The 12,893-nt window shown below is 39.3% G+C and overlaps 1 protein-coding gene across 9 annotated transcripts in view; it reads left to right on the plus strand.

The window, feature by feature from the left end:
• The window catches only part of htr2cl1 (5-hydroxytryptamine (serotonin) receptor 2C, G protein-coupled-like 1), a 740,469-nt gene extending 727,576 nt beyond the window's left edge, over positions 1-12,893 (plus strand). For all 9 annotated transcript variants that reach the window (XM_039766482.1, XM_039766488.1, XM_039766486.1 and 6 more), the window contains one exon: positions 8,841-12,893. In XM_039766482.1, coding sequence (XP_039622416.1) covers positions 8,841-9,682 — 842 coding nt within the window. In that variant the 3' untranslated portion in view covers positions 9,683-12,893. The remainder of the gene's footprint in view (positions 1-8,840) is intronic.

Here is a 12,893-nt window from a genome sequence, read left to right on the forward strand (position 1 = left end):
ACTAAACTCCACCGAGAGCAGAGGAAGATTATCAGCATGCCAGAGAGACAGGACAGGTGACACCTCAGCACCACAACAATTCCTCAACAGGCCTGACCCCACTGGCTCTCTGATAGTTTCAACTCTTCTGGTGATGAGGCTTCCTAGGGCTTTCCTCCATCCCCTTCATAATGAAAGTATTCCTGTGGGTGGCTAGAGCAGAGCTACTACCGCAGAGAGCAGAAAGGAGCCTGTCTGTTGGTTCAAAGCTGCAAGAAGTTTCAGTCCTTCCATCAACTCCAAAGTATTCCCTGTAAGTTAGAGGACCACTTGCAGTGCCAGATCGATGCAGTTTAACGTCATACCCAGGACGTGATCACAGTGGCACACTTTAAACCTTTGGCTACATATGTAACCTAGCAAAGCACATTCATTCAACAAAAGTACGTAATTCATTCAAAAATCATTCCTTCATAAATCATTCAACAAAAATGACTGTTGTCATACAACCAAATCATTTTCTTCTTGCATAATGACTCACTGAAGTGGCTAGCTTGCGGAATACTTACGTAACCTCATTCTCTGAGTGCGCTGCTCATTCAGCATCCTGATTTTAGCACAGAGACACGGCGAGGGCCTGTGACCAGGCAGGGTTTTTAGATGGGAAGATTCAGTAGGCTGACATCCTTGTCAGATTCTGTTTAAGAGTTACACCATCAACTAATGGGGTGGTCCATTTTGTGTTGAAACATTTTTGGATGATTTTTCCATTTATTTATCTTTGTGAAAATGATACTAAAGATCAGGTTCAGCTGCACACCCAGTGCTGGCAGGAGAGAAATCAGGACCCTAAAACTGAATCAAGCTCATATAAAGGAATGAGTTTTAAATGCTAAAAATTACTGTTTGAAGTTGTTATTATAAGTACAGTTACAATTGGATAAAGTAGTGAGTCTTCGTTAAAAAGCAACTTTGGGTTTTTCTGATTACTTTCGCAGTGAGTTCTTTTTTAAAGGATTTTAAGTTTATCTTTGTTATAGATGACATTACGTTCAATGCGAATCAGCGGTTTCTTTATTGTTGCAGAGTTTCTAGGGTGTTTATAGACATTCAAGAAGACACATAAAATAAACATTTCCTTCTTCCCACAAAACCTGCTTAATACATCATGTCATAACATGTGCTTCTAATTCAAGGACAAATTAATTGTGACTGTGTATTTACTAATCAACTGAAAAGAATTTGATGCTCAGGGATATCTGAAACCTGTTTTTTGTGCCTTAATAAATTGTGTGTTCTTTTTGGTAGATGTTAATTTATGGAGTATATTATGAAGAAGTAATTGTTTAAAATGTTAATTTTAATTTATTTTGTTATGGCAGAAGATCCTATATATGTTTAGAATAATAATAAGCAAAAACACAACACATTCATCCATTTGTTTTTACACCATTGGGCATAAGGAACAAATCATCCCTGGATGAGGAATTGAGGGCGTACGCCTTTAGGCACTGGTGCTCAACAGTACGTCTGCCCACCAACAACACTGCCCTCCAACCTGCAAAAAAAACATGCCATTGAACTCAAAGCAGTCCTCCCTCCTGCCTCCAACTTGTTGCCTCAGACGCAAAACATGAAAAATGCAAGCAGTAGACTTCAGATGGAGTGAGGGAGTCGTCTGTCATTTTTATGAAAAAGGCAATTAACCTGCCCAACTTTTTACTACTGGCTGATCAGTAGAATGGAGATTCACATTTGTCCATCTTTGCTCATGCTACATGTTACACATGCTCTTCTTGTGTTAATGTGTGGGATATAATTATTCCCTGCATGCTTTCTCTTTGAATGATCTCAAGTGAACAAGTCACAAAAAGTAGACAATAAAGCTCCACCATCATACCCATGATATGAAATACATGAAAAACGTTATCACATGATGGTCTGAAAAATAAACCCAATAAAGAAAAGATGAACAAAACTTTAAGAGGTTAATATTAAACTGTGCAATGTGTGTGAGTGGCCCCATCTTGAATATTTCCTGCAGTTTTGATCTTTGTTTTAGAAAATATAAAACAGTTCTGGAGAAAGACCAGAGAAGAGCAATTAGACTGAATGCAGGACCACAATGTTTGAACTACAAGAATATGCTGAACAAGTTAGACCATTTTTTGACATGGCATAATAGTCAGGTGTGTGTGGCGACTTAGTTAACTGATATAAAAGTTGGAGCATTTCACATTTTTTAGATACTTCATCTGTAAGTCAGAGAGAGGATGGGAGTATATGCGGACAGCGCATTGCCTCACCCACCACAGGACGATCCACCTGGATTGGGACCAACTGTATCGGGAGACACGACAGCATCACATTGGAACAGTGTGTGATGTTTTTATGATGACCAACCCCCAAATTTTCCCTGTAAATTGGAGGACCTGCTTGCAGATTAACGTCATACCAGGATGGAGCAAATGCAGGTTAAGGGCCTTGCTCAAGGCCCCAGCAGGGTGGAGTCACTTCTGACGTTTACGGTAATCGAACCAGCAACCTTCTGATTGCCAGCGGAGATCCCTAACCTCAGAGCCACCACTCCGCCATTTTGAGTCATTTATCACATTTTTATCTATTAAATATTTTTGAAACAGTGAGTCACATTTAAAAATAATAATGATAATACAATGGAATTACATGTGTTAGTAGACTACATTAAATTCCTGCTTTTTAACAGCACTTTGCAATGTCGTGCAGTTAAATAGATTTGTCTACCTCATCGAGTAGTAACCAATAATTTCCAAAAGAAAAATAACTATTAATACAAAATGACCAATATTGCATAAAACCACTATGAATATTACCATATGAAAGGAGAAAAGAAACTGAAATAAATTAATCATCTAGCTATTGATATTAGTTTAAACCCATAAATAAGTAAGAACTTGGAAAGAAATGAATTTGTTGTGTAACGTGAATACGAAAAGTGGCACTTATCTTATAGATTTGAATTCTAGTCTGTAGATACACAGACGCACAAGTGGCTCGTTGGGCACGGATAAACAGTAACGCACACGCAGTCCGTTGTACGTTATGCCACTAAGTAACTCTTACAGTGGGGCACAAACTGTAATCCCGCTGTGCCATTGTCATTTGTGGCCCAGTCAACATCTTTGGACACTTCTGAAGCAGCACAGAGCGGTCCCTGCGGCTCTGAAGTTTTTTCACTGCAGTTCCATTTCTAAACCCATCCCATAATTATATCACTTAAGTGAGCCAGAACCTTTTTCGCGTAATTAATTACTTCAAACCTCATTTAGTTGTAGGTTCTTTACAATAATACAGTAATCAGCAGATAATAGTTCTTTCAATTATATACAGCATGCTTACATAATTGCATTCCTTTTCCATTCATTTCCAGGGATGCAAATTTTGTTTTTCTCTTTCTATTTTTTTTTACTTTCAATTTTCTTTTTCTGTTGTATGAGCTGCTTGCACACGTGTGCCCTCCAGCATCTGACACACCTGTGCTGGGCATCCAAGGGCTGTTGGGTGAATAAAAGATGAAAATATATGAAAGTAACTGCTCTCAAGAAAAAATTACAATGGTAGACTAATTTGTAGTTGAAGTTGCACACCATGTTTGTCTGTTATAAAATGAGCGAGTTTGCAGATTCACCAGAGCTTTTCAAAACTCTATATAGCATTATGCGTTTGAGATATCTCAATGAAAATTGAACTGTCTTAAAAAAATTCTTTGACGAATAAGTGTGCCAAATGTCAACAAACTTGGTCCACAGGGGGCGGCCAGACGGACAGACATGGCTATTGCAGTAGGTGCTTTCTTGCAGTATATGCGAATGCATCTGAAAAAGGTTTCTATAACAGGTAAAAGGAGATTTCACTGAAGTATTCCAAATTGAGAAGGGCACTGGCAAATATTTTAAAATGAGTGAAATGAGACACAGAGTGAAGTTAATTAACTGTAAGGCAAGGAATTCCTTTGGAGTCTGAGTTCCCACTAACTAAAGGATTACTCCACACCAAAATTCTATTTGTTTATGTTTCTTAGCCCATGTGGTTTGTAGTGATTGCTGACATTTTTTTTAGTTTCATGTTTCCATGAAGAATGGAGATAGCAAATTTTCAGCAAATTTTCAAATATGATGGGATCTATGGAGACCAACGCTGGACAACAGCAAATAACATAAATATGTCCATGAAAAAAAGCTGATGTTACTTGTGTGTCACATACCTCACACATTAAGTCATCCAGTTGTATGCTTACAACATACAAAACACATGCATTTTTGTTAAAATATTGTTAAATGAATATCTCCAAAACTCAAAGTAGTCCACAAACGTGAAGCTCGTTCATAAAGGGTCATGCTTTTGAACTGAACACCTGTCCCCTACCCTCCCAACCATTCACTGGTAAAGAGTCCACTCTTCAGTTGCAAAGTGTAATATATCATTTTTGGGTGGAGTATTCCTTTAAGTAGATGAAAATCAAAATTGTGGAGTGGCCCTGAAAATAAACTTCAAAACATTGTATGGTGTTTTATGTCATTCAGTGTCCATTACTGAGTTTGTAAGAACACAGAAAGGTGATATGGTGATCAATGTGAGGATAACAGACTCTTGTTCCCATGGTGGATTTCTTGTTTCGAAGAAAGAAATGGGAAAGTGAATTCATTGGTAGCTTTACATATTTTGCATCTTTTTTGGCACAATTTTTTTTTCTTCTGTGGATGGTGCCATTTTGGTTTGTAGTTTCCATAACATTGTTACATATGGTTTCCCGGAATTCTGTGCCACTGTAGTCTTCATTGCAACAGGTTGGTGTTAGGCACATACTGGTTTTCTGAGTTTGCGGATAACAACAAAAACAAATCTTTGTGCAATTGTGTGGTTAATATACAAGTTTCTCTTCATACTATTAGACTTCGGGCTTCAAATATTGATTTTTGAGTTTTTGCTTCTGAATTGGTAAAACATAAGAGGGTCTTTTTGATAACAAATTTCTGGCTAGTTTTTTCTCCTCATCACTTCCATTCCATTATCTTGGCATTTTCAGCATTTGGAATAACAGGCAGCAGACAGCAGGAGTATGCAGGGCCACTGGATGGAGACCATGATTGGTGAGCACTTTAAAATAACAGATCAGAGTCGTGCTACAGCAGGCTGTCCCATGCATCATCTAAATATGTAAGTGTCACAAAAAGGTGGCTGTTCTGTGGTGCTGCTTAGAAGTACAAGGTAGTGTGGTTTTTATTTGTGGCCTGGGGTGCTGAGATTCACACTGTTTTAAACTGGGGGGATGCCAGGACCCCCCAGCATCTTCTGATGACGTCACCCACAAGCACTCCGCAGAGGATTCTGGGAAATGCTGTTAGGGAGGCAGCAAGTACAAAATCCCTTAAATAGTGCCACATGTCAAGAAAACAAAACGTCGATCTGGTAAAACGTAAACAACATATGAGCTTCCTAAATAGGCCAGATACACAATTTCTGACCAAATATTCAGAATCCTTGAGTGTCATGTGATTCCATTGGTTGACTTTCTGGAATTCTCTGGAATATACTCAGAAAGAGCATGAATTCCCTCTGATAATCAGGGATAATTACACCCTTGACAGTTCCTGTCAATCTGTGTATGGTTTTAGGACACACGGAATTCGAATTTCGTGTTTGATTGTATCTAGGACTTCTTCTAAAAAAATTAATTATTTAATCATGTTGTTTTGGAATGCCATTTTGTTTCCCATTCAGAAACCACTATGTTAGATTTTTATTTCTGGCATGGAAATCTATCCCAGAATTCTCTGGGTTGGGCTCATTTGTGACATCAATTTTTCAACAATAAAAAGGCCACCCCAGGTGTGTTGTTTTGGGGTATCTAAGCTTGATGGATAAACCTTGTTTCTTTTCATCAAAGGATCTTAAGTCCTTCCTGGTTTTTCAAATATCAGCTATTGGTTTTGTCTCACATTCTGGCTTTGATGAAAGTTCTCCTTATCTCCTGATTTTTACCTTTGGTCCAATTTTTGACTTTTGATTCTTCTTGTCATTTTCATTACCTTTTTACTATTTCTTGCAAGTCGGTATAACCCCGAGGGTAAGAACCTGGACCAAAGGATAAAAAGGAATCAAAAACAAAGCAAAAGTCATAACCAGAGGACAAGAGATTCAAGGGGTGGAACTCAAAACATAATCCTTGCAGTCAAAAAACTCAAAGCAAAAAAAGATCAGAGAACTAGAAAGATACAGACTAACACTCTCTGCAACATTCTTAACATGTTGGTTTTGATAAGGTTAAACAAACATTGTTACCAAACATACCCTGACCATCAGCCCTCACTTGAGGTCTCTGAGATCTCTTCTGCAGACAACCCATGAAAAACAAAATAATGAGAACTTCCAGCATTTTTAGATTTGATTTTGAAACTGGGCTGGACACCAGTTGGCCATCAGGTACAATTATCAAGAGAACGACCATCTCTACATCTTGCAATAGCCAATGGTAGATAAGGCCACAGAGAATGGACATTCTGGATGAAACCAGGAAATACATTACCCAGATGGGAGTCCAGTGTGAAAATGCAGACAGATTGGCCAGCAGAACAAATAAATAATTTTGTACCTGGCCAGTGTAAGTTAAGCAGAAGCTAAGAGTCAGATGTAGTTCCATCCCCCATATGCCAGGTCGCAGTTATCCTTGTATGGGAACTCAGTCAGGACACCCACAGGGGTAAAAGGGAGATGAAGTCTGAAAGTGGGGCTCAAGAGAGGGCACTGTGTGGAGGAGGACCTCTCTACTTTCCTTATGACATGGCGTGGCACCAAAAGCATTCCTGGGTCATGCATTAAAAGGAGCCCACTGCCTTATATAGTTGAGTCAAAGTCGGGAGGCAGCGGGCAACTCAGAAGAGGAGAAAAGGAGGAAGAATTTGTGATTTATTATCTATTTATTATATTATTGTGGCTTATTACTGAAAGGTTTGTGAAGAAGTAACTTTTGAAAGAATAAAATTCTTTATTTTATTCATATATTGTGGGCAGTATTGCTGTGTCCATGGTTTGGGGCCTTCTGGCGCTCCCTTGTGGTTACACCATGCAGTCTGTGACCTGGCTTTGTCCTGCACAGCAGAGGCCACTCCGCTCCATCAGATTGGTCTCATAGACATGTGTTCCCATGTCTTAGTTTCAGAAGCTTCATAACCTTTGCTATTTTTTTTGGTACTTTGTCTGTGCGTTAAAGATAATGTTTCCATTTTCATTTTTATCTCTTCCTTCAGCCTACCACTTCCAAAAGCACCTAACATAAAACATATCAGAAAAATCATTTTAACCCGCTATAAATGTCCCACAACACAGTTCAGAATGCAGGGTACTTTATACTGTTACAGATCTCTTGGCTTTGTTAAATTAGATTTGTACAAAACCCATTGTCAGTTTGTTATTAGTGTTAGATAACTGGACATGAAGTTGCCTGAAGATTTAGTAGCCATCTCACTCCTGGTCGGCTTGTGGGGGACTGTTAGGACCTGATAGGGTTGTGCCTGTCATTGATAACAAAGTGAAAAGGTGAAATAGCAAGCTGCTAAAAAATACTGAGGCCAAGCACCTACTGAAATGGAGAAAAGGCCTAGTGGACAAACAAAAGTGAAGAACAAAATGAAAGGTAAAGTGTGCTATTGGGCGTTGTGTAGCATTCACCAAATAAGTACGTTGAGAAGCAGGTGTAACCACAAGGGAGCGCTACTGAGCTCAAACCACAGACACAATAATGCCCAAGCACAATTCCAGGTTCAAATAGAAGGTTTTTATTCGTCACCAATAATTTTCTTACACAAACACCAGCCAAAATACACCAATAAAAAAAAATCTCCTTCTACTTCCAAGAGAGTGTTGAATCTGTATATATATACAATCTGTGACTCTATCAAATAAGGCAGTGGGCTCTCTTTTGAATTCGGTCATATGGAAAGCAGGGCAGTCCTCCCCCAGTAGTTCCCTATGGCCGAAGTCAAATACCCCACCAGAGGTACTTTGCCAAACTGCAATTCCCATGCCACTCTCCAGGTGTCTTAATAGGGTTCATCCTTCAGGAAAACTGCAGTTGTGTTTTTTGGGGAAATGAACTATACACAGTAAACTTATGGATAGATATGATATGGTATGGATTTGTACCTATAAACATCAGATTCATGTTTTTTTCAAAGGAAGGCTCTCTTTATGTTAGGCTTGTAACTTTCTAAGCCTGATTTGGTTTGGTAAGAAACATACTGTAAAGTCCTGATCATATCCCTTACTGATTTTATTCAGCAGTAGCTCAGTCGGTAGAACGGGTTGTCCAGCTATCGGAGGGTCGCAGGTTCGATCCTGGCTCCCGGCATGAGAATGCAGCTGTTGTGTCCTTGGGCAAGACACTTAACCTACCTTGCCTGCTGGTGGTGGTCGGAAGGATTGGTGGCGCCAGTGTTCGGCAGCCTCACTTCTGTCAGTGTGCCCCAGGGCAGCTGTGGCTACATAGTAGCTTATCATCACCAGCGTATGAATGTATGGGTGAATGACTGTTGTGTTGTAAAGCGCCTAGGGGGGTTCTTGAACTCTAGTTAGGCGCTATATCAAATACAGGCCATTTACCATTTTACTAGGTAGTTTCCAAAATCAATACAATTCAAGCACACAATTGTCCTTGATTATGTATGTTCCCAACAGAACTAGAGATTGGAACATGACATGTGCTTGCCATTTGTAATCTAGCAAATTCCTGGGTCTGAATTCCCTTTAGAATTTGGATGAGAAGTGTTAGTCCTGTTACTTTTTATTTTAATGTGTGTCTTTGTCCCTTTTTTTCTTTTTCTAAGGTATTTCAATGCCCATTCCAGTGATTGGCCTTCAAGATGAATCCAAGGTTTTTGTCAATGGAAGCTGCGTTCTCAATGAAGAAAATTTTGTCCTCATTGGATCTTTTGTGGCGTTTTTCATTCCGCTGATCATTATGGTCTTCACATACTGCTTAACGGTGCAGGTACTGCAAAGGCAAGCCACTGTGTTTTTACACGACAGTATCCCAAAACCACAAAGACGGGGTAGCCTCAACTGCTTAAAGAAAGAGTCGTCCCAGACTCCCTCGGATAACATCTCCATGATACAAAGCTCAGAAGGAGCCTCCCAGCTGAACTCCCCGATCAACAGAGACACCGGCCAGGGACGAAAGGGCATGATGCAGGCCATAAAGAATGAGCGGAGGGCTTCGAAAGTCCTGGGGGTCGTCTTCTTCCTCTTTTTACTGATGTGGTGCCCGTTTTTCGTTGTTAACATCATGTCTGTGCTCTGCAAAGGTGCATGCAATGAGGGTCTCCTTGGGGAACTGCTTAATGTGTTTGTGTGGGTGGGCTACATCTCTTCAGGCATTAATCCTCTTGTTTATACTCTCTTTAACAAAACATACCGCCGCGCTTTTTCTAATTACGTCAACTGTCAGTACAAGAACAATAAAAAACCATCCCAGAACTTGTATCAGCCTTATATTGTCACACCGACCATGTATGGAAAAGATATTAATCTAAATAGCTACCGCAATGGCAACGAGCCCAACAGCATGGACATGGACGATAATGATGAAGCACTAGAAATGCAAATCGGCACGTCAGAGGTGTCTATAAACAGCTCGAATGTCGTCGGTGATAAGGTCAGTTGTGTATAATGAAGAGATCAGTCCTGAAGCACATCAGCCGTCTTTGTGTCTCTTTGGTTTGCCTGTTCACAGGATTTCCAGCTCTACCATATGATGTAAAAAAAAATCCTAAAGCTTTTATTTTATACCATTTTTTCTAGTTTTAAAACTAAAATATGGGCAAAAAATAATAGCATTCATGATTGTAATACAGTATCTACAAATGTTTTTTTCTCAACTTTTTTATATCTATTAAATAGAAATTCTCTACTTTGCACTTCACAAAGTAGAGCGTGAGAAAAGGAAAGGGAAGCATTTTATATTTTTCCTCTGAAATAAATTCATTATCCAAATGGCACATGGATTATAAAATGTGAATTTTATGCTTGAAATAAAACATTAGCAATAAACTTAATAGATAAATGTCAGGCTATGTTTTTAAGTTTGTGCTTCTGAGCTCATGTGTTTTGTCTAAAAGCTGCGATGGCCGAAATCATCCTTCACCATGCGCTGTCAGATTACAGATAAGACATTAAACCCAGGTCGAGTTTGCCATGAGAGCATTAGCACAAGACAGCCCCCTACTAAGCAGAACAGGGACTGCGCCCGCTTACCCTGAAAAACCTTACAAAAATGTCCGTTAATCGCGGGGCAATGCATAATCTCCATTTATCGACAAGTTCATGATGTCGTCAGATTAGGCTTCGCCACTAATACCATGCAGCAGGCCGCTGAACAACACAAACAGACACACATGCAGAAGTCACCTAGACGCCAGTACAGTGTAGCTAATGCAGGCGTGAAATGCAATGCAAAAACACCACGTGCATTTAAACAGCAAGACACGGAAATTATGGACGTACACACAAACTTACACACATACAGGCAAATGTCATATACTATGAAGAAGTAAATGTACCCCATGAAATGTTTTCTCTTAACATTTGTGGAGATATGAAGATTTGATCTTCATTTAAACAGTACCTTTCGACAAAGGTGATGTAATCAAAAAAAAATGAAAATGTGACTTGTGCTGCAATTCATTTAACAAAAAGTGAACAGATATGTAATTTCCGTCTGTGGAAAAAGTAAATCCATCCTTGGCTCTAATAGCTGGTATAGCCCCCTGAAGTAGCCATTTCCTATAACTGTCATTGGCTGTCAGAAGGTTCTTCCACTCGTCCATGCAGATCTCTATCAGCTGTGTGATGTTTTAGGGGAGTCTTGCATGTACAGTCCGTTTCAAATTCCCCTACACCATTGCCAATCACAGTCTTGTCATTCCAGCTCTGTAATCATCCCCTGTCTCTAATTGGCTAACCATCTCTCTCACCCCTTCATCACCTAACAGCTACTGTGTGGTAAGTGTAATGACACAAATGGCTGCCATTGCATCATCCAGGTGAATGCTGTACATTAGTGATGGCTGAAGTGGCTCTCCAGTCACTGTGTAAAGCATTTTGAGTAGTGAGAAAAGTGCTACATAGAGCAAATGTAAAGAATTATTTGATATATTATTATTCAGATCTAGGCTTTAACTTGGTCATTCTAGAATCCTCCATTTACTTCTTTTCAGTCATTCCTTCATGGATTTATTGTTATGTTTAGGGTCGTTGTCTGATTGCAAGGTCCACTGTTGATTGAGCTTCAGTCTTCAGACAGGTGGTCTCACATTATTCTCAAGCACCCTCTGGTACAATCGACAATTCATAGTAGATTTTGTGACGCTGAGCTGCCCAGGCCCTAATGTAGCAAAGCAGCCTCAAACCAGAACATTTAAAGTTGCTATCAGGTTCTTCTAGTCAAATACTGTCTTTGGTTTATGCCAGACATGTCTTCTGGTACTGTGGCCAAATAACTCTATCTATGCCTTGTCTGTCAGGGGCAAATTGCTCCAGGAGTTCTGGTCTTTGCCTAGGTGTTCATGGGCAAATTTTAGTCTTTTGAACAGTAAAGATTTCCTTCCATGTCGATCTAATGTGTGTAGCCTCTTTCCAATGGAATATTTATTTACTTTGACATCAACATTGGAAAAACTACCTGTAGGTCCCATAAAGAAATTCTGGAGTCCTTAGAGATTTCTTTCAGCTTCCAAACTTGCTAAGGTGGCCTGACCTTGTTTAAAATCTTTTCCACTTGTAGATGATCTTCTGGACATTTCAATGTTTGAATTGCAACCGTTCGGAGATCGTTTATGTCCCTTCCCGGACTCATAGGCATCAATAACCATCTTTTTGAAGATCCCAGAGGGCTCTTTTTTGACCTTGGTATGGTGATAACACACACTTCAGTACATCAACAACAAAAGGCAATGTCTGAGGTTCAATTAAGATACGTTCATGAAGATCTTCCCTAATGATGTTCTAATCATTTGCACCTGATTCTAATTTGAGGTATATGAGGCAGTGATAAATCTATGGGCCTTTTTCCATACGTGAAGTTTGCATTTATATTTATTTAATTTATACAACGAACTACAAAATGTGACCTGATGCTTATTATATTTGATCACCTTTACCTATGGATACATTTTAAGTGAAGAACAAATCGTGACATGTCCACGCATGTAAACAAGGAAAAAAATGTCATGGGGCGTAATTCCTTTTCTAGATGTCTGTATATTTAAATAACGTTCAACAACCGTTGTTCAGCAAAGAATGACTCGAAGATACACGTCACACACACATATGCAAACATTCTATTGTATGTAATTAACAATGGAGCAAAAATAGGATTCAGATAGTAGAAGTACGCACATGCATATACAAGGGCTTATCGTTTGTAACTGGCATTACAAGTCTGGTAACAAGCGTCAGCAAGATATGGAGAAAGCCGCTCACTATTGAGCCTTAGATCTCAAGTTTATGTTCGGAAGCCATTGTGGGTGCAATGGCTCAAACGATTTTTTGGTGCGACTACAAAGGTCAAACCTAATATCCAACAGTAATGTGGCGACTATTCTACAGAGATGGACTTTCATTTTTATTATTGCAATATTAGGCAAACAGGATTATTTATACTGTGGATGTAAATAGATTTTTACAATGCAAAATGTGCTGCTCTTCTTGGGCGACCGGGCCCCATGCTAGAGTACGAGATAACGTGTCCAACCCTGTACGTTTCATAAACCTTTATGTAGCTTAACAGCATTTAATATTGCAACAATGCCATTGTTTCGAGTCATTTTTCACTATGTTTTGTGATGCTGCTATTCATTTATTAAAGATTTGTTTTATTAATG

Source organism: Polypterus senegalus, chromosome 10 (genome assembly GCF_016835505.1).
Source record: "Polypterus senegalus isolate Bchr_013 chromosome 10, ASM1683550v1, whole genome shotgun sequence".
Lineage (NCBI taxonomy): Eukaryota > Metazoa > Chordata > Cladistia > Polypteriformes > Polypteridae > Polypterus > Polypterus senegalus.